Genomic DNA, 27,054 nt, shown 5'->3' with positions numbered 1-27,054 from the left:
TTCAATGCTGAACTTTTTAACTGAACTTTTAAAATTACAGTAGCATTTGCAGTAATGTCAGACATTTCACCTTTCACAGAATGAATGTCCAAAAGCTTTACTTTGATTCTATGAGTTGTGATGAAAAATTGGACCATTATGAGGAACAAGGTAAGTGATTTTTCCTTTGAAGCATTTGAAGGTACTCATTTAAGACTGGCATCGTTTAATTGTGAAGTTCTTCCTTGCTAAAGCAGCCTATACATTCACAGCCAATCACTTTACTTTTCATATCTGCATAAGCAAACTGGAGTCAAAAAAGAGTGAAATTAATTTAGAAGAAGAGTCCTTTGACCTAAATGGAAAGCAATGCCTCCTACAGGTAACTCATCTGCTGTAAACTCATCTTTGAAGCTGCACTTGTTACTGGTTGTCTTTGCACAGTCTTCTTAAAGTAACGACTCACTGTTGAAATCGATGCTGGTACTGCTTGGAGAGACTTGTGAGTTCTGGTTTTCACCAGGCCAGTGACTGTGGCCTTTGTGGTGGATGGCAAATGCCAACAAATGTTGTGTGTAAGTTCACCAGCAATTATTTTTTCACTAAATATGCACTTCTGTTTTTTGGAGGTCATTGTCGATAAAAGGCTATTGCAAAATAATTTTTCAAGAAAGCATTATCAAAAATATTTGTTTTCTAGGGCTGCTGTAACAAAGTACCACAAACTAAGTGGCTTAAAACAACAAATTTATTCTCTTGCAGTTCTGGAGGCCACAAGTCTGAAGTCAAGGTGTCGGCAGGGCCATGCTCTCTCTGAAGGGTCTGGGGGGAATCTGTTCCAGGCCTCTCTCCTAGCTTCTGGTCTTGCTGGCAATCTTTGGTGTTCCTTGGCTTGTAGACCGATCACCCTGTCCTCACATTGCTTTCTCCCTGGGTGTCCTCGCGTCTGTCTCTGTGTCCTTCTTATAAGGACACTAGTCTTACTGGATTAGGGCCCATCCTATTCCAGTATGACCTAAGCTTAACTTAATTACATCTGCAAAGACCCTATTTCCAAATAAGGTCACATTTACAGGTACTGGGGTTAGGATTTCAATGTATCTTTTGGGGGGACACGCCAAACAATAAAATAGCTGTAGATTTATCCTACATAATAATCACTGTAGAAAGAATATTCAGACTACTTTCCATATGCCCTACAAGCATGGTCTGAGCCTTTGCTTCCTGCCCATTTCCTGTGCACCTCACCTATGACTTCCTATGTTTCCCATGAGCCCACCAGTTGGCATCTTGAAGGCTCTTGCTAAGCCTTCTGCTTAGCAAGTATGGTTGGCACAGTAAGGTGGCATAGCTGGTATGCCATGTGACTGGCAGCAGAAGCAGATCAAATACAGATGGTCCCTGACTTAGGATTTTTCAACTTTACGATGGTGCAAAAACGATGCACATTCAGTAGAAACCATACTTTAGTACAGTATTCAATAAAGTACCTGAGGTATTCAACATTTTACCATAAAACAGGCTTTGTGGTCGATGATTTTGCCCAAATGCAGGCTAATGTAAGTGTTCTGAGCATGTTTAAGGTAGGCTCAGTTAACCTACAAGGGTGCTTCAAAAATTCCATGGAAAAGTGGCATTAGAAGATAATATGAATCTTTCCATAAGTTTTTGAACTACCCTCTTCTGATGTTCACTAGGTTAGGTGTATTAAATACATTTTGGGTTTATGATACGCTCAGCTTGCAGTGGTGTTACATCCTGAGAAACCCATTGTAAGTCATGCAGTCTGTATACTTCTGCCAACACCCAGACTGGAAGAGTTAGCCGAGGAGCGCTTCCGTCTAATACATTCTGTCACACTGCTTCAGGAAAGGATCGGATAAAGTGAGATGGGAAACTGCTGGCCATCTTTCATATTTAGCCATGTGTTAAGGTGTGAATTTGGTTCACTGTTCACGAGTCTCTAACACTACCAGATAAGACCATGGAGGATGTGGGAAACAGACAGTGGTACTTTATCTGACCCCTCCTGGCTCATTTTAATGAAACTATTGATAACAGGCATCAGCTGAGACTGTCCTGGGCAAACTGGAATATATGGTCACTCGGTGGAGGCTCAGGCCTCAGACCGCTCCTCTTTGCTAACTGTACTCATTCCCTTGGTGAGCTCATCTAATCTTGTGATTTCTAACACTGATGGCTCCTAAGTCTACCTCTCCTGGCCCTCTCCCCTGAACTCCAGATCATATATGCAGCTGTCTACTTTGACACCTCCCCTTGGTTCTCATAACCAAAACAGAACTGTGCTTTTTCTCTGAGAGCTCCAGCAAATTCTCCATCTCAACCAGCAGTGACTCCATCCTTCTAGCTGCTCAGGACAAAAACCTTGGAGTCTTTGACTCCTTTCTCTTATCTCCACATCTGATTCATCAGGAAATATACCCAGAACCCCACATTTCTCACCACCTCCATGGCCAGCAGGTCCAAGTCACTATCACTTCCTGCCCGAATTACTGGAATAGCCTCCTATCTGCTCTCTTTCTGCTTCTTTCCTTGATCCTCTAAAATCTTTCAACATAGCAGCCAGAGGGATGTTTTTAAAACATCAGATCATGGCACACCTCTCCTCACAACCCTCCAGGGGCTCCCCAGTTTGCTCAGATTCAAAAGCCACAGTCCTTACAGTGACCTACAAGGCCCTACACAATCTGGCCACCCCACAAACTCTCTGACCTTGTTTCCTACTACTGCCCTCCTCCTCCATTCTGCTCCTTGCAGAATTCACTCAGGATGCGCTCCTGTCTCAGGGCCTTTACACTTAGCATTTGCTCTGCCTGAAAAGGTCCTGCTTGCCCCAGCCTCTCCTCCAGGGCTATTCTCAGTGAGATCCTCATTAAAATTGCAATATTCCCTTTCCCCTCCCTATTTCCCCCACCTCCCTGCCCCCTTCTTTTCCATGTTTTTTCTCCATAATAATGTATCACTATTTGATATACATATATTCTTAACTTGTTTTATTGGAATATCATATATAAAGAAAAATGCATATACATCATGAGAATACAGCTTGATGAATTTTCACAAATAGAACACACCCATGAACCCAGCACCCAGATGAAGAAAGTGCATATTATCAGCATCCCAGAAGGTCCTCATACACTTCTGCAGTCATTACCCCCCAATGTTACCCTGTAGAACTGCTATCCTGACTTTTAACAGCACAGATTAGTTTTCTCCATTTTTGCACTTTACGTGAATGGAAGCTTCAGTATGTGCTTTTTCTGTCTGACCTCTTGCTCTCAACTTTATCTCGTGATATTCATCCCCACTGCCGCATTTACCTGTAGATTGTTCAATCTCACTGCTGTAAAGCATTCCACTGGGTGGATATACTATGCTACTGCTCATGGGCACTTGGGTAGTTTACAGTTTGAGACTTATTATGCGCCTTTTGATGAATATGTATATGTCTTTCTGTTGGTGACTCATGACACTTTAAATTTCATTTGGTATTGCCTGTCGTGTAAGCAGCATTAGGCAGAGATAGTTCTCTTCCGTTTTGCTCACTGCTATTTTCCTAGTGCCCAAAATAATGTTTGGCACATAGTAGGTGTTCAATAAATATTTATTGAATGAACGAACGAATAAGTGAAATTCTTTTTACTTCTCATTTTATTGACCAGAATAGTAATAAATCAATACTCCTTTCTCTCTAAATAATGCAAAATTCATTTCTATATTTTGTTTTAAATATTCAATATGAAACCTCCAGAAAGACATTTAACAATCCATTGTAGGAAAACTACAACCTATGTTGTACAAGTTATGCCTCAGGAGAATTGCATAAAACTACTCACCATCTTGTAGATACATAATCAGTATATGGTGGCTGTGACCTTAATTCTCTTGCAAGCCCAAAATCAGCAATTTTCACAAGTTCTGGACCCATACAAAGCAAGTTTTCTGGTTTCATATCCCTATGAAAAAAGCCTTGGTAATATAGAAGGGGAAAACATAATAAATCATTGTGTTTAAACATAGCTCTGTTTGAATTATGGACAACATATAACTGAGCCTATCATAATTAAAAACAATAATCTTTTAAAAAACTTGTTTATTATTTAGGAAGACATGGGATGTGGGGATCCTGCTTTCCAAATGATTTGGCAAGAAAGTTCAGACGTTGCATAAGATTATTTAAAATAACTACTCATTTAACATGTATCTTTATTTGTGAATCCAGTAGGTCTAGGCACTGGGCTAGATACTGCCACATTACGAGTATCTCCACTAATATGCATGACAACCTAAGGAGATATTGTTGTCACTGTTGTATAATAGATGAGGAGACTGAGGCCAGAGAGAAGTAGCATAATTAATGCCTGAGGAGCACTACCTAATCAGGCTTAAGTCAGTGTGGCTGGTCTCACTACTGTTCCGTCACACTGTAGTTTAACAAGATTCCTGAGTATAATAACTCGTTTGAAGAGTCCATTAGACAAAAATGGAACTTCACACATCTTTAACTAATTTCTTCATTTAAAATTATTTTATTTAACAATTCAGTTTTCTCTGGTGGCTAAGGCATTGAAAAAACCAATAATTATAATGCTTATGTTACTAATTCAATACATAAAATAAATGGTTAGTGACCGAAGCTAACAGGCAGCCCAAAGAAAGTTAGGAAGAAAACCTAGGAAAAAGAAAAACATTGAAGCCCCCCTTGCAAATCAGATTTGTTTTCAAGGGAGTCTTTTTCTAAGGGTGCATACTAGTTGTACACAGATGGCTTGGATTCTAATGGTCTCGTGAAACGAGAGAATTAAGAAAGGTCATTGGTTGTAGGTGATTGTCTTGAGAGGGTTTTCATGTAGCCATAGTGCTAGGAAGACTTTCTAAGCCTAGACGTTTTTAATCACTTCAGAGCCAGCATGAGCTCTACATTTGTGACATCTGCAACGGTTTTGTACTCAAGAGTTTATCTGGTACTTCTTACTCAAAACAGCTGTTAAGACCGCTAACTTCCAAGAAAAATATATTGCACATTCGTAATGTGAAGGTAGGACTGGAAACGTGGTGGTAGAACTAAGTGACAATAATCCATTAAATCTTAGAAAACTAAACCGATTACATATTTGTTCAGTTGAGGTTTTCCCCATCCCTAATATACATAAATTGGTATAGTTCATCCTATTTTAACTAAAATATTCGTCTCATTTTTTGATCACTATTATTTGAAAACACCTATTTTCTCAAATTATTATACCTGAGATGCTTATCAACTCTAAGAAGAATAATTTGGCTACTGCAAAAATGTCTATTATTCTTGAAGCCTGGTTTCCTAACTCTGTAGTCACCATACAGTCAGCTCTAGATTATTCATATGTTGTTTACTTTTGGCCACAATTTTTCAATCCCAAAATAACTTCCTCTTTCAACCCCATATGCTTTGAAAGTTGCTGATGTCCAAGGCATAAAAGTCAATTTTATTACTAGCTCCTTCCAAAAGTCAAAGAATTCATGATGCTTTTGATTATCCACATCACACCTGCTTCATTAGCATAAATCAACCCAGGCAAATATCAAGAGTTACCATGCTGACCAGAGTTTAAGATGAACTGAAAGGACTTCCGGTCAAGATGGCGGAATAGATGGTTCCTAGAGTCACTCTCTCCCACAGATCAACTGATTTAAATTATAAAAACATAACAGCAAATGCATATGGAATGGGGAGACATCCAGCGGGGGAGGCAGAAGCTCCGCAGAGACCACATGCCCTGCGGGGCCACTGTCGCACGATCCGGCAGATAGGCTTCACCGCTGCCACCCGGCTCCATTCCCAGCCCAGCCCAGTGCGCACAAAGTGGGGAGACGTCTGGCAGGGGAGGTGGAGGCTTGGCAGAAACCACACACCCTGTGGGGCTGCCACTGCGTGATCCAGCAGGTAGGCTTCACTGCAGGCACCTGGCTCCACTCCCAGCCCGGCCTAGTGTGCTCGGAGAAGGGAGTTGTCCGGCAGGGGAGGCCGGAACACCACGGGGACCACAATGCTGCCGTGCGATCCAGCAGCCCGGCCAAATGCGTACGGAGCACAGAGACATCCAGCAATGGAGAAAGAAGCTCCGTAGAGTCCACACACCCTGTGGGGGGGCCGCCGCCACGTGATCCAGCAGCAGGTAGGCCTCACTGCCGCCACCCAGCTCCATCCCAAGCCTGGCCTAGTGCGCACAGAGCAGGGAGACATCCTGTAGGGGAAGGGGAAGCTCTGCAGAGACTACATGCTCTGTGCTGCCTCGGTGCATCCCAGCAGCCCGGGCCAGAGCACACGGAACAGGGAGAAGTCCAGCATGGGAGGTGGAAGCTCAGCAGAGACCACACACACTACGGTACCACCCCGTGATCCAGCAGCCCAGCAGAGTCCAAGCTGACCAGAGAGGTGGCTCCCCGGAGAGGCCCAAGACCCGAGGCAACCACACACACAAGGTTCTAGTGGCCAACTGAGCAGTCACTGAGGTAGCCATACCAAATTGGCAACCACAGCAACATCTTAGTTAGTCAACAGTGTCAAACCCGTGGACTGTGAAACCCCCTGCCACAATGAATAAACGTCAAAGAAAAGATACCAGAAATACGAAAAATGAAGAAAGTACACCACCCAAAGATAATAAATCTCAAGCCCTAGAGCCTATAGAACAAGAAGCCCTTGAAATGACTGACAAGGAATTTCAAGTGATAATTCTAAGGAAACTGAATGAGATACAAGAAAACTCAGCTAGACATCATGATGAAACAAGGAAAAGTATACAGGACCTGAAAGAGGAAATGTACAAGGAAATCAATGTCCTGAAAAAAAATGTAGCAGAACTTGCCAAACTGAAGAAGTTATTCAGCGAAATAAAAAACACAACGGAGAGTTTAACCAGCAGGCTTGCGGAAGTTGAAGAGAGAACCTCTGAACTTGAAGATGGGCTGTTTGAAATAACACAAGCAGACAAAAAAAAAAAAAAAAAAAGAAAGAAAAAAGAATCAAAGGCATTGAAGAAAATCTGAGAGAGATATCAGACAACCTTAAGCGCTCAAATATCCAAGTCATGGGTATTCTAGAAGGGGAAGAAAAAGGAGATTGCATTGAAAACATATTCAACAAAATAGTGGCAGAAAACTTCCCAGGTATAGGAAAAATCACAGATCTTCAGATCCAGGAAGCTCAACGATCTCCAAACGTATTTAACCCAAAAAGGCCTTCTCCAAGACATGTTATAGTCAAATTGGCAAAACTCAAAGACAAAGAGAGAATCTTAAAAGCTGCAAGAGAGAAGCGTCAAATCACCTATAAGGGAGCCCCAATCAGGCTAACATGAGACTTTTCATCACAGACCCTAAAAGCCAGAAAGGAATGTGATGATATATTCAAAATACTAAAAGACAGAGATTGCCAGCCAAGAATACTCTACCCTGCAAGGCTATCCTTCCGAAATGAAGGGCAAATAGTATATTTCTCAGACAAACAAAAACTGTGGGAGTTTACCACCACATGACCACCCTTAAAATTCTCAAGGGAGTACTGGGTTTGGTTCCTGAAAAATAACTACCACTGCCATAAAAACCCAAGAAAAATCAAAACCCACTAGTATAATAAAAATGGCATTCATGAAGAGAAAACAAACAAACAAAAAGGCTATCTACAACCTAAGGAACCAATGAACACAGAAAACAAACAGTAAATCAGAAAGCAAGGAACAAAAGATACCTAAGACAACCAAAGAATCAATAAAATGCTAGGAATAAATCAACACTTTTAATAACAACTCTTAATGTAAAAGGCTTAAATTCCCCAATCAAAAGACAAAGACTGGCTTACTGGATTAAAAAGGAGGACCCAACTATATGTTGCCTTCAAGAGACCCACCTCACCCATAAAGACTCATATAGACTAAGAGTGAAAGGATGGAAAAAGATTTACCATGCAAACAGAAAAGAAAAACGAGCTGGAGTAGCTATTCTTATATCTGACAAAATAGACTTTAAACTAAAAGCCATAAAAAGAGACAATGAGGGACACTACATAATGATAAAAGGACTGATCCATCAAGAAGACATAACAATCATAAATATATACGCACCCAATGTTGGTGCAGCCAGATTTATAAAACAAACTCTATTAGACCTAAAGAAGGAAATAGACACTAATACCATAATAGCAGGGGACCTGAACACCCCACTGTCAATATTGGACAGATAATCTAGGCAAAGAATCAGCAGAGAAACACAAGATCTAAACAATACTCTAGACCAATTGGACTTTGCAGATATCTACAGAACATTCCATCCAACAACCTCAGAATATTCGTTCTTCTCATCAGCACATGGATCATTCTCCAGGATAGATCACATATTAGGTCACAAATCAAGTCTCAATAAATTCAAAAAAATTGAATTATCCCATGTATTTTCCCAGACCACAATGGATTAAAACTAGAAATCAATAACAAACGAAATTCTGGAAACTATACAAACACATGGAAATTAAACAGCATTCTACTTAATGACATATGGGTCCAAGAAGAAATCAAGCAGGAAATCAAAAAATTTATTGAAACTAATGAAAATAATGATACATCATACCAAAACCTGTGGGATACTGCAAAAGCAGTATTAAGGGGCAAATTTATTGCATTAAATGCTCACCTCAGAAGAATGGAAAGATGGCAAGTGAACAACCTAACACATCACCTTAAAGAACTAGAAAAACAAGAACAATCCAAACCTAAAGTTAGCAGATGGAAAGAAATCATTAAGATCAGAGCAGAACTGAATGAAATTGAAACCCAAAAAACAATACAAAAGATCAATGAATCAAAAAGTTGGTTTTTTGAAAAGATAAATAAAATTGACAAAGCATTAGCATGGCTAACAAAAAAAAGAAGAGAGAAGATTCAAATAACAAAAATTAGAAATGAAAAAGGCGATATTACAACTGATTCATCTGAAATATAAGGAATCATTCGAGACTACTATAAACAACTATACGCCAACAAATTTGAAAATCTGGAGGAAATGGATAAATTTCTGGACACACACAAGCTCCCAAAACTGAACCATGAAGACGTAGAAAATCTGAACAGACAAATAACAATAAAGGAGATTGAAGCTGTTATCAGAAGGCTCCCAACAAAGAAAAGCCCAGGACCAGATGGATTCACAGCAGAATTTCACCAAACATTCAAAGAGGAATTGACACCGATTCTTTACAAACTATTCCAAAAGATTGAAACGGACGCAAATCTCCCAAACTCATTCTATGAAGCAAACATCATCCTGCTACCAAAACCAGGTAAAGATATAACCAAAAAAGAAAACTACAGGCTGATATCCTTGATGAATATAGATGCAAAAATCCTCACTAAAATACTAGCAAACAGAATACAGCAACACATACGTAAAATTATTCATCACGATCAAGTGGGATTCATCCCAGGGATGCAAGGTTGGTTCAACATACGCAAATCAATAAATGTGATACACCATATTAATAAAATCAAACACAAGGACCATATGATCATCTCTATAGATGCTGAAAAAGCATTTGATAAAGTTCAGCACTCATTCATGACAAAGACCCTCTGTAAGTTAGGTATAGAGGGAAAGTATCTCAACATAATTAAAGCCATATATGCCAAACCCACTGCCAATATCATCCTGAATGGGGAAAAGCTGAAAGCTTTTCCTTTAAGAACAGGAACTAGACAAGGATGCCCACTCTCACCACTCCTATTCAACATAGCGTTGGAAGTACTAGCCAGAGCAATTAGAGAAGAGAAGGAAATAAAGGGCATCCAGATTGGAAAAGATGAAGTCAAACTGTCCCTGTTTGCAGATGACATGATCCGATATATCGAACAGCCTAAAGCCTCTACAAAAAAACTCTTGGAGTTGATAAATGAATTCAGCACAGTAGCAGGATACAAAATCAACACACAAAAATCAGTAGCATTTCTTTTCTCCAATAGTGAACATGCAGAAAGAGAAATCAAGAGAGCCTGCCCGTTTACAATAGCCACCAAAAAAATAAAATACTTAGGAATTGAGTTAACCAAGGATGTGAAAAATCTCTGTAATGAGAACTACAAACCACTGCTGAGAGAAATTAGAGAGGATACAAGAAGATGGAAAGATATCCCATGCTCTTGGATTGGGAGAATCAACATAGTGAAAATGTCCATACTACCCAAAGTGATATACAAATTCAATGCGATCCCCATCAAAATTCCAAAGACATTTTTCTCAGAAATGGAAAAAACTATCCAGACATTTATATGGAACAATAAAAGACCACGCATAGCCAAAGCAATGCTGAGCAAAAAAAAAAAAGCTGGAGGCATAACACTACCTGACTTTAAACTATACTGCAAAGCTATAATAATCAAAACAGTATGGTACTGGCATAAAAACAGACACACTGATCAATGGAATAGAATAGAGAATCCAGAAATCAACCCATACACTTACTGCCATCTGATCTTTGACAAATGCACCAAGCCTATACACTGGGGAAGAGACTGCCTCTTCAGCAAATGGTGCTGGGATAACTGGATATCCATATGCAGGAGAATGAAACTAGACCCATACCTCTCATCATATACTAAAATCAACTCAAAACGGATTAAGGATTTAAATATACAACCTGAAACAAGAAAACTTCTTAAAGAAAACATAGGAGAAACACTTCAGGAAATAGGACTGGATACAGACTTCATGAATACGACCCCAAAAGCACGGGCAACCAAAGGAAAAATAAACAAATGGGATTATATCAAACTAAAGGGCTTCTGCACAGCAAAAGAAACAATTAACAGAGTTAAAAGACAACCAACAGAGTGGGAGAAAATATTTGCAAAATATACATCTGACAAAGGATTAATATCCAGAATATACAAGGAACTCAAACAACTTTACAAGAAGAAAACAAGCAACCCAATTAAAAAATGGGCAAAAGAGCTAAGCAGACATTTCTCTAAGGAAGATATACAAATGGCCAACAGACATATGAAAAAATGCTCAACATCACTCAGCATCCGGGAAATGCAAATCAAAACTACACTGAGATACCATCTCACCCCAGTTAGGATGGCTAAAATCCAAAAGACTCTGAACGATAAATGCTGGCGAGGTTGCGGAGAAAAAGGAACTCTCATCTATTGTTGGTGGGACTGCAAAATGGTGCAGCTTCTATGGAAAATGGTATGGAGGTTCCTCAAACAATTGCAGATAGATCTACCATACGACCCAGCTATCCCACTGCTGGGAATATACCCAGAGTAATGGAAATCATCAAGTTGAAAGTATACCTGTTCCCCAATGTTCATCGCAGCCCTCTTTACAATAGCCAAGAGTTGGAACCAGCCCAAATGTCCATCATCGGATGAGTGGATACGGAAAATGTGGTATATCTACACAATGGAATACTACTTAGCTATAAAAACGAATTAAATACTGCCATTTGCAACAACATGGATGGACCTTGAGAGAATTATATTAAGTGAAACAAGTCAGGCACAGAAAGAGAAATACCACATGTTCTCACTTATTGGTGGGAACTAAAAATAAATAAATTCACACACACACACACACACACACACACACACCGGGGGGGGCGGGGGGAAGAAGACATAACAACTATAATTCCTTGAAGTTGATATGACAAGCAAACAGAAAGGACATTGTTGGGTGGGAGGGGGGAGAGGGAGGGAGGTTTCGGTAATGGGTCACAATAATCAACCACATTGTATATCGACAAAATAAAATTAAACAAAAAGAAAAATAAATAAAATAAAATAAATTCAAGTGAAAAAAAAAGATGAATCGAAGATCAAGAATCCATCGTCAACTGTTAAAATAGCATATATCTTTCCCCCCCATGTAATTAATAAATTACTGACTTTTACCAATGCATTGTAGTATATTATCATGGGTTTTAGACTTTTTAAAGACCACATACTTTATACAGATAAAAAAAATCGGGGATTCAGGAATGTTCTTAAAATGCTTATATGGAATTCTTGGAATTCTGCATAGCACTTTTAGAAGATGATTTATTTCCTGTAGTAGTTCAAAGAGAAAGGAGAAAAGAAAACATAAAATATAGAATGAGATGAGACAGGAGACTGGCGGCGATGTCTGAGTGCCTGCGTCCGGCATGCAGCAATGGTATTGCACAAACTTTTCTAACTTAATATCTAAACAGCTAGTGATTCTAAACAAATGTTTGTTAAATACAATCATATCCACTTCTTGGACTAATAATTATTTTGGTTTGTTAGACATGCAAAAACTACATAAATTACATAAACAGGAAATTCATAGAAAATAAGAACAAGCACTTGCTTTATTTATTTATTTTTTCTGGCAGCTGGACTGGTATGAGGATCCGAACCCATGATGTTGGTGTTACAAGGCTGTGCTCTAACCAACTGAGCTAACCAGCCAGCCCATCACTTGCTTTAATTTCACTCAGAGGACAGAAACGATTAAATATAAATACTAATGAAAGCTATAAAACACTGCACCATGGGTGCTTTAATGTACTTACATGTTAGTTATTGGTTATGCTAGATCAAAGCATTCTAATCTCTTCTAAAGGCCTTTTTTTTTCATTTGCATGATAAAATTAGGGGGAATAAGGTTGCAGGATGAGTTTACGATGACTGAAACTGAAGGCTAATGATCAAACTGTTAAAAAATTCTGCTATCGAGGAAGATAAAGGTAGATTATAGAAATTCTACTTTATATGGAATTATAGAAATTCCAAATTTTCTAAACAAAAAATCAGTGTGTATAAGCACATACCCCAAATGTGCAGTTATCCAAAATAACATTATTTAACAGTTCATATACAATTCCTGTGCATGATCTGGACAATTACCTAAAGAGGCAAGGAAATGAAACTTAAAAGAAACCTACCATGTTTATGAATAAACGCCAGCCCTTGCAATATTTGATACATAATATTTCTGATGACTGACTCAGGGAACAACTTGTTTCTGTGAAGAGATGAATAGTCATGTATTTTGTTAGCCAACCCACCAACAAATACAAAGAACGTAGATATTCCTCCCACTTTGGAGCCTCTGTTGGTCTCATGATACTGGCCATAGGTATGATTTATAGATAGTGTTAAAGGTCATAAATTTAAAACGTGAAAATTAGAATTTTTTTGGATTGACGTTTGGTAAAAACTCACATCCAACATTGAATGTACTGCACAAATATTAAGTAACTGAATTCTAAACTACCCCAAAAGGAGTAAACTGAATCCCTGTCAGGTAAGCCAAGCATGCAGATATGTGTTACGTAGGCTTTAACAGTTTTAGGGGCATGAATGCTTCAGTTCTACATTGCATATTGGTGCTGTCCAATAGAAATACGAGAGCCACAAATGAAAGCCACTTAGGTATTTAAGATTTTTCTAGTAGCCATATAAAAAAAAGCAAATGAAATAGATGAAATTAATTTTTAACAATATACTTCATTTAACCTAATATATACCAAATACTATTTCAACATATAATCAACATAAAAATTACTATTAAAAAAAATTTTGTACCAAGTTTTCAAAATCTGGTATATAATTTATTTTGCATTTACAGCACAGTAAAACATTTCAAGAGCTCAATAGCCACATGTAACTAGTGGCTACTTTATTGGACAGTGTAGCTTTACACAGTATTTATAGAGAGTCTAAAGTAAGGACCTAATAAGGACTAAATTAAGGTTGAAAAATATTAATGTCTGCCAGGCCAGCAACTAAAGTGATCAACAACTAATTCTTTGGCACTGAGGCTATGCTGTTTCAGAAGTTACCATTTTAAGCTGTCATAAATTCAGCATTTTCTAACATTTTTATTTCAACATTCACAGTTTGACTGATTGATTTAGAAGGTCAGTTAAAGTGCTCTCAATATATGGAAAATGGTCATTTTTCCACATTATTAGATATTGTTATCTATATTATATGCCTATATTATGTTCTGAAATATCCCATTATTTAAATCATTAGGTCACCAAATGGGCTAGAAACACACAATAGACAGAGAAAGATAAACTCTGGTCTTACTTCAAATTTGAAAACATATATTGTTGAAATATTTTTAAAACTCACTTTCATAAACTATATTCTAAAGTAAACAAAATAATTTTGTTCTTGCCAACAATTTAACTTTACAAAAAGAATGCTATATGCCAAAGGCAAAGTTATAGTATCACTGCAAAGGTTTCTGTACACTGATCTTCAATTGACATGGAAAAGCAGCTTATTCGAAAATTTTAGTTTAATTTTTATCCTCCAAAAAATGTTTCAGTAAGTTATATACTCAAAACAAAATGTACAAATACAATTTAACTTCAAATAGCCTTTATCATGTACAGTCATTAATGGTCGAATTTCTTTCTTTGAAATTAAACAATATCTTTGATTCTAAACAATATCACTTTCTTTCCATTTAATTTAGAAATCCCAAATTGAATCATAAAATTCAAAACTTGGTTCTTTGTAGTGTTCATTTGCCATTTCACTAACCACTTCCACTGTCAGATTTATATATACATTTTTAAATCAGATAAAAGTGTAATATTTCATGTTTCTAATTTTCCCTTTAACAAATATATCTTGATATATCATGTATATATTTATCATCTTATATATTTTAAAGTGCAAAAATTACTATTAGAAGATGAAAAGTTAAGATTACCCATAATCCCCACTACCTGATTGAGAAACTTTTGATTTTTCATTATTGTAATTCAGTCCTAGTCTACCTGCAAGCATAAATTTTACATTAGGTATTAATGTTACATAAATATGATTTTGATTTTTTTCCCACTTATAAGAATTTTCCTAATCCTTACAATTATTACCTTCTAACGCTGCATAATTCCATCAATATATACACTATAATTACCAGCTTATTCTCCCATTGATATTTATTTTAAATAGTCAAAGAGATAAGTGAAGCTTAGTATAGCCATTTAACAGAATATATTTATAGTAACTAAAAAGACTATCAGCATAAAAAATATTTGTAAGTGAATGAATCAAATACAAAATTTTATTACCACTAAAATTACACCTAAGTGAAAAGCATGCATGCTTATATACAAGCGCTAGAAAAGACTCTAGAAAAATAAAAACTGATTTGAGGGGTAGAAATTTACTTTTATTTTAACTGATATTAATTTTATAATGATGTCACCTGAGAACATGTCAAACATTTAATTAAAGAAAAATTCACTTGCCATCCTTACACCTAGACAGTGTATGTATGTGTGTATGTATGTGTATATGAAAAAAACAGAGAGAAATCAATATCTAAGTATCAATATCTAGAAATCAATTCTAAGTATCTCCAAGTCTTTTGTTGAACAACTCTTGCTTTAAAAGCAGCCAAAATGGAATTTAATCTCTCAGATGTGACCAGAACAATAACCACCAGGACATTATCTCCCCAAGCCCATGGCAGAAGACCAAAGCTCTCCCTTTAGAGATTCTGTCCATAGGTTTAAAAATTAAAATTAGAATATCTCCTTGGGATTGGTAACACATTAAGTTTTATCACTCACTTATGAATTCTAATAAATGAGTTTATTAGATCCTTTCTTGAAAGCAAATAAATTTCTTTTGTCATTCTTTCATTACCCTTTCACAAGATGCTTGGAAGAGCAATGAAGATAATTTTCTCACTGGCACCCAAGGCCAGCTTTATTACTGAGTATTGAGCTATAGATCAATTTTTATTTTAAAAAGTATAAATAGGTAGTACGTGTGTTTATATGAAATATGAGTATTACTTTGATTTTTAAGAAATTATAACAAAAGTGGTGGCTATGTCATAGCCGGTTCTTCTTCAGCGTTAAGAAAAGAGAACTAATTAATTTAAATCTATCTCTTAAGTGATAAATCTGTATACAGCAAAGTATGACACATCAAAAAGATCAGAAGAACTCATGGAGGAAATTAGTTTTTTTAGAATAAAGACATACCTGTCTTTCATTAATTGATAGAGGTTTTCTTTCATATATTCAAATATAAAATAAAGATGGTCATTTTCTCTGATAACTTCTTTCAGTTTAATCACATTGGCATGATTAAGTTTCTTCAGAGACTGCAAAACAACAAAGCATTGAAATTTTTAAAGAAAAATTTTAGAAGTTGGTCAAATCTCATCAATGCTAAGTATGATAAGTACCTTAAATAATTTTCCATTTCTTCTGGATTCATTAACAAATTACATTTTAATATCTACCTAATCTAAAAACATCTTAGAACATCTATTGAAAGCAAGCAGTAATTGTTTTAAGTAATGAATGTTAAGTGCAAAAATAAACCAAGTCAGCAATAGCTACGGAACATTTCAATCTGTCGCTTCTTCTCTCGGTCTGTGAGATAGGTCTAATTTTTGTCTGACTTAACCATGTGAAATTCCATAAAAGTCTCCAAAAGTTTACACAAGTCATACAACATAAAATATTTTAAAAGTGACATGTAGCAATTAAAAAAATTCTTTCCTTTGATAATATGAATTAAAATGCTCTTTTAAAAGTGAGAGTAAACTTTCAAATATGAGGGTATAATTATTTTCTGTTCTCCACTAACATCAGAACAAGAAGAAATGAGAGATTACTTTAGGAAGATAAAGGAAAAACATAAACACAGGTATCTTTGGAATGCTTCCCACAGAGAACAGAATCATCTCCCTGGCTACAGTCCTCAGGTGTGAGGTAGAGTTAAGGCCTTCTCAGGTCCTGTTCATCTTTAGTATTTTACCTTAACTTCTCTCAAGTTCATACATTCGTCCCAAGAATAGAACTTTCTCTTCATCCTGAAATAAATAAGGACAAGTTTAGTGTACAGGAACTGAGGATCTGAAGATACAAATCACACTGGCGGCTTTCTTACTCTATTATTGGTTCCCTTTGAGCAAACTATGAAAAAGAAAAACCAAATACGCCCTACTGTTTTCATTTAGTATTGTAATCTCCTATTGAGAAGTTCTAGAAGATCCTTAGGAAGCTTAGAGGTAGAATAATTATTATAATGCAGAGCCTCTATGAGGGTGTACTACACAGGTAAGGAAATGAATAAACATTTGGCAGCTCAACATAACGCTCAAGAGTATGGGCTGCAAAAATCAGCCTGGATTCAAATCCTTGTGCAGCTGCCCACTGATTGTATGACCTTGGACAAGTACCCTAATGGCCTCTCTGTGCTTTAAATTCCTTAGTTAGCCATAAAGTAGAAACTACTGCATAAGAAAAGCTTATTGTAAACTGCTTAGCTCAGCACTCACTACATATTCTTATTTTTACCAGCATCCCTGATCAACTATAATAAGACATGAAGGCAACACTGCTATTATTTCTAAAATACACTTAGTGAATCAGAATTTCATTTGTAGTCACTCAAGTACTAGAAATTTATGAAGAAGCTTGATGAAATTGAGGGTTTACTGGCTTACCAAAGGCTATTTTTCAGTGCTATAGATTTATAAATGTCTTGCTAAAATGAAAAAGGTAAATCTAGCACAATGATGAATTTAAAATAAAATAGAGGTCAATGCAAATAAAGCTATACAAGTAGTATAATGAAATGATCGCATCCATCCAAAACTGTACATACAATCTGCTATGATTCTTAAAAAGTAATTTCAGAATTTAAAAAGTATCCAAGCTTTTAGAAGCCAGACAAAAATATATTCAAGTAGCTTTTCACAATTCAGTAATTGAAACTTTTAGCCTACTTAAAATCTGTACTCGCTTCATCCATACTTACTAATATGCTACTTTCCAGAAAATTACCACTTCTCAGCAATACTTCCCTAAGGTGTGGTATGTATCTATTTGCAAAAAGCACAGAGATTTCCTTACAAAATTGTTATCTCAAAGACAAACCAATTTCCTAGAATAACTTAAAAAAGGCCTTTTGGGTTCCTAGCCATCTTCTTTTATTTATTAATTCATCCAACATCAGCTACACGTCAGGGCAATGAACAAATCAGATATGGTCACCATGGTGCTCATCTAACAGAGGAAGTAGACTTTAGATTGGTTAATACAAAACAGATGGACAAATTAGTTATAAGGACCCTAAGCTAGAATAACCAGGGGATCTTTTAAAGACTTAATGGACAGGTCCTTTCGATAAGGCAGCATTTCAGCTGAGACCTGAAAGATAGAGAGTGCCTGCATGTGAAGACAGAAAAAGGTTTCAAGGCAGACAGAAACATCTAGAAAGACCTGGCTGGTCAGAGGAAATGAAAGGCCACTTCAGGCTGATCCTTATTTCTTTAAGACCCTAAACTAATTTGCATGGCTATACCCAACTACTCATCATAAGAAAATGATAGTACCTTTTCCAGTCACCTTTCTTGCTCTGCTTTTTCTCCATAGCATTTACCACCTTCTAACATGCTATATAATATACTTATTTTTTAGTTTAGCCCTTCTCCCCTCCCCTCACACATAAGCTCCTTGAAGACACTTCCATAAGCCTAGACCAGTTTTTGGCACATGGTAGGTGCCCAATAAATGTCTGCTAAATGACTGGGTGGATTTCTATACCCACAGGTGGGCTCACGAGGACCTGCCACCCACATGGCAGACTCAGAAATGGAATTGCCTCTCAAGTCCTCCAAGGGCTTAACAAATATTTAACTTAATGAGGTGAGGGAATCTTACTACCATCCTCTAATGAATTGTATGTTATGGCTTTTTTTTAAATGGCAAAAGGTTTCTTACCAGTGACGTACATTAAAGTTTTCCAAAGGAAATTTTCAAAAAGGAACCTTTTACTTTGTCCGTCATCGCAGTGTTCTTCCAGCTTCTAACCACTCAGCCTCCAACTCACCCTAGAGTTCTGACTGCATTTCTAGACGGCTCCAAAGCCTAGCCCACCGCTCGCTGAACTATGTCCACACTTCCTTTCCCATGTTCACATTCTCAAGTCACACCCCCACGTCCACCAGCTGCCACCCCCTGGCTTCTGGGTGACCGCACTGTGCTGGCACTCAGCCTCTTGTCCGTTCCACGCCTCCACGTCACTCTTCACTGAGCATGTCTAGTTCCAACAGTCCCCGGGCCCCGACCCCTGACTCCTGGTTCTTCTGTTCAAAATGCTTTTAGAATAAAAAATACCACTTTCCACATAATCTATTTCCCTTCATGGGGACATATTTATTGTCCACTTTGAACGTTAAGGATGGGCAGCTCTTCATCTGCTACATCCCTACATGGAATTTGTTTAATTTGGGGGCTAAAGTATGGATGGACTTAAAGTGTTGTACAAAGTGTTATACCTAGCACATTTAGGGCCGACATTGGGAATGCCTAACATTTCATACCGCCAAGCATAAGATGATGGCCCTGACTGGATACATGGGATGCGAGTTGTTGGTAACGAATAGGGATAAATTGAGGATGGAGGACAAAGGGTCTAGTATCTGTAATTTTCAGGTAAAGTTTATTCCTTTGCATCAGGCTTGAGAGAAATGGCAAAGCCTTTTTGTTTGACTCTCGTAGGACAAAAACTATCCTGAGTCTACCTTGTCCAGAACCAAAGGAGCAGTGGCTACAGTCAACATTCATATTGATAGTTCTGCCAGCTGGCCTCACAGTTCCTTAACTCCAGACAGCTGTTCACCTCTATCCCACCACAGTTGCTCGTACACACCTTGTCATCTTGAGGAATAGTTCTGCTCTCTGAGACCTCAACCTGTATAACTCCAGACTCTGACCATAACCTCCTACCCCTGCACTAGTGCTACCCAGGAACGCCCTGCTGCACATGCCTCTTGTTCAGCTCCTGCTGTTCCTGTGATCACCTGCGTGGCTCTGCTTGCCGCCACATCCAGCGTGGGTCCCACAATCAGCCCTCACCCCTGTACTCTCGAGATCACACACATGTTCTAAACGTGCCCCTCTCTCAACACTCCTCCCCTCCTGCCTTGCTGTCCTCCCGTCTCGGCTTTCCCTGAAGACTGGTGAAGGAAGAAGGAAAGGTCATGCGATGCTCCCAGCAGCTCCACACTCCTAATCGTCCCATGTAGTCTCAGGTGGACCCTTCACGATACTCATGACTTTCCCTGTTCTCAGAAACACATTTCTCACAACTACTGAAAGCTCAGCGCCTCCAGTGCCATGTTTCCCTCTCCCTGCCCTCCTGCAATCTGCCTCGTCTCATCCGCTATTCCCTGGAACAGTGCTCACCATGGCCACCAGTTATGCCACATTCCCCAATCCAAGAACACCCTGGCACATAATATCACGTGGATACAAGAACCTTTCCAGCCCTGTTCCTTTTGCCTCCTAGTATAAAGGCTGGAAGAGCGAAGAACACTCACTTTCTCAGCCCCCTTTGGAAGTAAAGTATCCAGTTCTAGCCATTAAGATGTAAGGGGAAGTCCTTGGGGGCTTCTGGGAAAGAAATATTCCTTCCTGGTAAACGACGAGAGAAGGGTGTGCTGGTATTATTCTCCCTTCTTCCCACCTTGAACATCAATGTAATGCCTGGAGGTGAAGTAGCCATAACGTGGTCATTAGGTGACAAAACATTTGAGGACAAAAAAATGCTAATGGCTCATATAAAGAAGATAGAAAAGTCTGGATTCCTTGGGTACACTGCTGAGCCACTGAAAGTGTTCTAGAAACATCAAACTCCAGATTTCTCGATATGACAGAAAAATAAACTCCTACTTATTTAAAGCATGGGTTTTGCTACTTGCTATTAATCTATGAATTTGTTACTTGCAGCAAGATGTGTTCCTAACAAATCCAGACGCTTTTCAGTCATTAGTTATTACCTGCCTGCCAGCTGAGCACCCTCCTTCTTTAGATATTTCCCTTGGGTTCAGCCATTTCCTACACTCTCCTGGTTTTCACTCTATTTCTCTGCTGGTTCTTTCTCAGTCTTCTTTGTAAGACTCTAACCCAGGCCCCATCCTTTATATGCTGGGGTTTCTCAGTGCTCTGTAGGAGGACATATTAATCCCTTTCTGTTGCTTATAACAGAAATACCTGGAACTGGGTAATTTATAAAGAAACAGTCTTTATTGCTTACAGTTTTAGAGGCTAGGAAGTCCAAAGTCCAGGGAACATGTCTGGTGAGAGCCTCACTGGTAGGTAGTGACTCTTCACAGCAAAGCAGGGTGTCACATGGCAAATGTCAGAAGCAGAGAGAGAGCCAATTCCTCACTCCTTTTCCTTTTTAAGCTCTCAGAACTACACCCATGACCACCAGTAAACCATCAATGGATTAATTCATTTACTTGGACATGGTCCTCACAATCTAATCACCTCTTCAAGGCCCCGCCTTTCAATTATCATGATAGGATTTCCCACCCTGTTAACACTGTCACAGTGGGGGTTAAGTTTCTCACACATGGACTTTGGGGGACACAATTCACCCACAGCAGAGGCCTCTTTTCTTCTCCCTTTATAGTTTCAACTACCACCTATAGACTAACAATTCCAAATTATCAGCCTGGACCTTTATTTTGGTCTTTAAATGCAAATATTCAATTGCCTACAGTCATCTTAAAGTCATTATGTCCCAACTGAACTCAGCTTTACCCTAACCCTGTGATTTCCCCCTCCCTGTCATGGTGAATGGCACCACCGCTACCCAGTTAAGCCACAATCCCAGTACTCAGCCAGGACCCTTGCCCATTTTTTACATCTTCCCTTCCGTGCCCAATCACCAGTACTGAGGAATCTGTCTCCTAAACGTCCCTTGAATGCGCCCACTTATGTCCATCCCCAGTGCTATTTTCCTAGATCAGGGCACCACCACCTCTACCCAGGATGACTGTGCCTTCCCTTGACCTCTTCTATCAAGTCTTCATTCTTCTGCTAAAGGGTTTGTTCTAAAAACGTGATCACATTGACTCTTCTGCTTAAAATCCCTCATGACCTTCTAGTCCTCAAGATATACAACCCCCTTAATCTGGCTTCATGACCTCACCCAGCAGCCTCAGTCCTCCTCTGCCCCATAATCTCCCCTCCAGCCACCTAGACGTCTTTCATTTACTCAGCCGCAGTCGAGCCTTCACATTCTCTTGCCTCCAAGCTTTTGTACATAGTATTTTTACTGCCTGGAGCCTTCTTCTACCTCCTCTTCTTTCTTGTTCTTGAGGCTCACTTTCTGTGGGGAGCCTCTCATGATACTTCCCAGCGTTGCTTCTCTGTGCTCCCACGGGACGCAGTACTCCCCACGGTAGGACTTAGCATGCTCTGTGTTGCAACTCACGGAATTTGCTGGTCTTCTTCACTACACTGTAACATGTCTATCTAGTCCCCATTTTGTCCTAAGCACCAAGTATAGTAGGAGCTTAACTGTGTGGTGAATGAATTTTTAAATTTTCTTCAAGTTTTCCACAGGACTCTCCCGTTCTCACTCATTTCTGCTCTGTCCTTGCTTAAGATAGAATGCTGTCTGGCACATAGTGGATACTTACCGTGGCACACACTGGGAGCTGACTTTCCAAAAGCCCTTCCTCTCTTTCTTTTTACTAACAGAGCTCAGCTTTTATACAGGGATACAAAGTGTTAAGTCAGTTTCCCAGACTCCCCTGTAGCTCGGTGTACCATAGAGTACACTTCTGGCCAGTGAGAAGTAGCCAGAGTCTTCTGGATAGAGGTGTGGGAAAGCTTCCACTTCCATAGTTAAGGAAGAGTGCAGTACTAACTGGCCTCAGCTCTTCCCATTTCTTCTTGCTTGAAACTCATATTCAACGCCTGGAGCTGTATTAGTTATTTTTTGAAGACAGAAGAGCATAGGTCTGTAATAATATCACTGAGACATGGTACTAGCCCTGGGCTGCCTATCTCAAGATTTTTTTTTAACAAAATAACAGCTTAATTGAGATATAATTCACATACTGTACAATGCACACACAATCATTTAATCTACAAATAAGGGTGATTTCATCTCATTATGTCTAACACACCTCATTTCTTTGGTTTTTGTCTTACTGCAGTGGTTAGGATTTCAAGTGCAATCGTGATCAGGAGGCATTCTGATCAGCAGGCATTCTGGCCTTCTGATATCTCACTTGAAGGCATGAATTATATAGGTTTTCGTATATTATAGAAGCTTCTTTTTATTCCTATTTGCTAAAAGTTTTTTTTCAAATCGTAAAGGGATATTGAATTTTATGTCCATTTAATACATTTTTCATTTTAGTTATTGTACATGGTACATTTACTTATTCAATAATAATGGTTACTTGAAAATATTTTAAAAAATTATTTCCTTATACATGCAATGTTTTAGATCATAATATTTGAAAACATTTGTTAAAGGATTTAAATTTTAGATTGTCATACTTTGATTGATGCAGCAATCAGTCTCTAAGACTGGTTCTTGTGGAAGCTGGCTGCCATGTCATGAGGACACTCAAGCAACCCTCTGGCGATGCCCATGTAAAGAGGAACTGAAGCCTTTTGTCAAAAGCTTGCCAATCATGTGACTGAACATTATGGGTTGAACTGCGCTCCTCAAAAATTTATATTTTGAAGTCCTAATCCCTAGTACCTCACAATGTGACTGTATTTGGAGAAAGCGTCTTTACAGAGGCAACCTGGCTAAAGTGAGGTCATTAGGGTGGTCTGCAGTCCAATATGACTGGTGTCCTCATAAAAAAGGGAAATCTGGGCACAGAAATAACCATAGAGAGAAGATGATGTGAAGAAAAATAGGGAAAAAATGGCCATCGATAAGCCAGGGAGGGAGACCTGGAGTAGATCCTTCCCCCACAAACCTTTAGAAGGAACCACCCCTGCTGACACCTTGATTTTAAACTTCTAGACTCCAGAGTCATAAGAGAATAAATTTGTTACTTAAGCTACCCAGTCTGTGGTATTTTGTTATAGCAGCCCATTAGGGGCTGAATTGTGTTCCTCCAAAATTCATATGTTGATGTCCTATCCCCCAGTCCTACAGAGTGTGACTCTATTTGGGGATGGGGTCTTTAAAGAGGTAATAGGTTATATGAGTTCTTTAGGGTGGGTCCTAATCTGATATGACTGGTGTCCTTACAAGAAAAGGAAATTTGGACACAGACACACACAGAGGGAAGACCATGTGAAGACGGAGAGAGAAGATAGCTATCTACAAGCCAAGGAGAGAAGGCTCAGAAGGAACTGACGCTGCTGACACCTTGATCTCAGACCTCTAGCCTCTAGAACAGAGAGGAAATAAATTTCTGTTGTTTAAGTCACCCAGTCTGTGGTCCTTTGTTATGGCAGCCCTAGAAACTGACAGAGTGAGCCACTTGGAAGTAGATTCTGCAGCCCCAGTCAAGCCTTCAGATGACGGCAACCTTGGCCAATATCTGACTGTTACCTCATGAGAGACCCTACACCAGAACTAACAAGTTAAACCACTCCTAAATCTTGATCCACAGAAACTGTGTGAATTAATAAATGTTTGTTCTTAAGTTTCTAAGCTTTGTGATATTTTGTTAGGTAGCAAAAGATAAATACATTAAATTAAAGAGAAATAATTAAAGTAGTAATAATTAATTCTATTTAATTGATAAGTTCAGGAAAAAATACCAAATGCTATTCAGAACTCAATCTGATATTACGAATGCCATCTGATTTTGAGGCCTATTGTTTTAAAGAAATAATAAGCTCTACTCTGTACCAATCTTAATTTTTTTAAAACTTTTAAACTGTAAAACCATCCCAAAGATTATTTTCAGTTGCAGTCCAAATGCATTACGCATAAAAAGCAGAAAACTTATATTTTTTTGTTCATCAATGTAGCTGGATAAACCAGAAAATTAATATACATGGGATTAGCAGAATATTCCTTTTTGGTCATTTTTTTCCCAGCATGGCATTCCACATTAGCCAAAGCAGCATGGCATCTAAACTAGACCGTTCTGTGTGCATATATATTTTCTTAAGCAGGCAAAGGAAAACGAACATCAGAATTTCAAAAGTAAACCTTGCAGTGTCACACACGGTACCTTTTGATGGCCACCAGCTCCCCAGACTCGTTACTCTTGCCCATAAGCACACTCCCGTAGGTGCCATCCCCCAACTGTCTCATGGTTGTGTAGCGGTTCATCTTGGAAAAATAATGCAGCAGAAGTTGTTGACTGAAATGACTTCCTTGTTGAATATAATTTAAATGCGTTATTTCTATTCGTTTTTGTCCTCTCACTGCTGGTGCTACACGGGTGACAGGTTTGTCATCATTAAATAAAGTCTCTTCCCCAAGACTATGTAGGTTCATGAGATATAGCAATAAGGAGTCTGGCAGGGAAACACCACTTCCATTCTTATGAATACCCTATAAAAGAAAAAAACAAAAATAAAATAAATTTTCTTTAAAGAGTCTCTTTAAAACATTTACTGGCCACCACGAGCACAAGGAAAAAATATAAATAATGTAAATACCAATGTACCAGTAAATAATGTAAATGCCATTTGTCAGTAAATCATTTGTGCTATGTGGAATGTAGTTCACATAGAACACACTGACAATAGTCATTTGGTGAATGCTTCATTTACATGGTTCTGTGCTATTTACCCCATGAATGTTTAATATTGGTTTAATAATTCATATGATTCCTTTTATTTAATATAATCTATATTATTGCAAATGAGACCTTGAGAAATCTTACATCTATACTATATCCATTCTTTGAATAAATTTTGGCATATTTAATTTAGCATATTAAATTTAAAATTGTACTCTGTAAAAAAATTCCCTGCAGCATATAAGTCCTCCAATTATGAAAGGTAAATATAAAGCAAACTTTCATTTCATACAAAGAGAATAGCATTATAAAAGAACATCATATCCTATTTAAATAATATGCTACTTTATTGGATGTCAAATGAAGAAAAATTTAAGTACCAATTAGGAAGTAGTGTTACACTAGATTCAAAGAAATAAGAAATGTAAAACTATGATTACATATATATATGTCTATTTGGGAATATATGTGATTACTTTAGATAGAGTTCAAGAGACATAAACATAAAATTGTAGAAAGCTACATCTCACTGAACTATAAAGAAGCTGGATTAGCTGAACAGAGATTAAGGTTTGAATCTCAGCCCAAATTCCAACTCCCTATATCACAGGCAAAGCTTTCAATTTACTAGACTTCACTCTACATAACTATAAAACAAGAGCATTCTGGCTCTACAATTCCATGAGGCTATGAACATGTATCTACTAATCACTTTGAACGTCTTCACACATACTCTCTCTTACCTAGTAGTTTTGCAATTATTACATCAAAAAAGACACCCACAGACACACACTCTCTTATAACTAAAAGGGGGCAAAACACCAACTAAAATAAAAGCTTAGTGAAATTGCAATTTTCTTACCATTTCTTCATTATCCCAGTTACTCTTTGCCCCAGTGGCACATGTGTGAGTGGCACTAACACGTCAAGGGCCAGGTAAATGAGCGACCCACGTCATCCTGTGGCAGTTTCTCTCAGTGTTCCAAGTCCTCCAACTAAGTAGTGGCACTGGGGGTAAGTGGGCAGTGGATGGGCTATTCTAGCACTCTTCCTCAAGAGGCCAGCTCTTTCATGCCATAAATACAACACACCAAAACAGAAACCATCAACAGAAATCCCTATTTATTTATTTGTACAACAAAACCCCAGAAAACCTTTACGAAAGGAACCCAATTATATAAAATGGCATAGTTTTCCATGTATTCCAAATACGAATCACAGAACATTACATCTAAGGACCCTGAAAGTCATTAAGCTCAAAACTCTCATTTGCTGGCAAATGCTTTCCTCTAAATTGTTGTTTATTTTTACTGAAACTAACATATGTACCTTTAAACAAATAATGGAATACTCATAGGGCAGAGATTGTATTCTTATTTTCTACCCCTCCTATACAGAATCATACCGCCTTGCCCTTGCCATGTGCCTTCTGGTGCCCATGTGGTAGGAGAGTGCTCACACGTCCCGCCCCAACTGGCCATGTGACTTGCTCTGGCCAATGAACTGCAACAGTTGCAACACATCTGAATAGAAGCT

General features: G+C 38.3%; 1 protein-coding gene across 3 annotated transcripts in view; it reads right to left on the bottom strand.

The window, feature by feature from the left end:
* Positions 1-25,103, bottom strand: part of MAK (male germ cell associated kinase) — a 56,346-nt gene extending 31,243 nt beyond the window's left edge. For all 3 annotated transcript variants that reach the window (XM_063097589.1, XM_063097590.1, XM_063097592.1), the window contains exons 1-5: positions 25,003-25,103; positions 16,800-16,854; positions 16,016-16,137; positions 12,941-13,020; positions 3,837-3,969 (exon numbers count right to left, since the gene is read on the bottom strand). In XM_063097589.1, the coding sequence (XP_062953659.1) occupies positions 3,837-3,969; positions 12,941-13,020; positions 16,016-16,137; positions 16,800-16,854; positions 25,003-25,103 (491 nt within the window). The remainder of the gene's footprint in view (positions 1-3,836; positions 3,970-12,940; positions 13,021-16,015; positions 16,138-16,799; positions 16,855-25,002) is intronic.
* Positions 25,104-27,054: the final 1,951 nt, after the last annotated feature.

The sequence above is a fragment of the Cynocephalus volans genome, chromosome 5 (genome assembly GCF_027409185.1).
Source record: "Cynocephalus volans isolate mCynVol1 chromosome 5, mCynVol1.pri, whole genome shotgun sequence".
NCBI lineage: Eukaryota > Metazoa > Chordata > Mammalia > Dermoptera > Cynocephalidae > Cynocephalus > Cynocephalus volans.
This window is presented reverse-complemented; position numbering and strand designations above follow the sequence as displayed.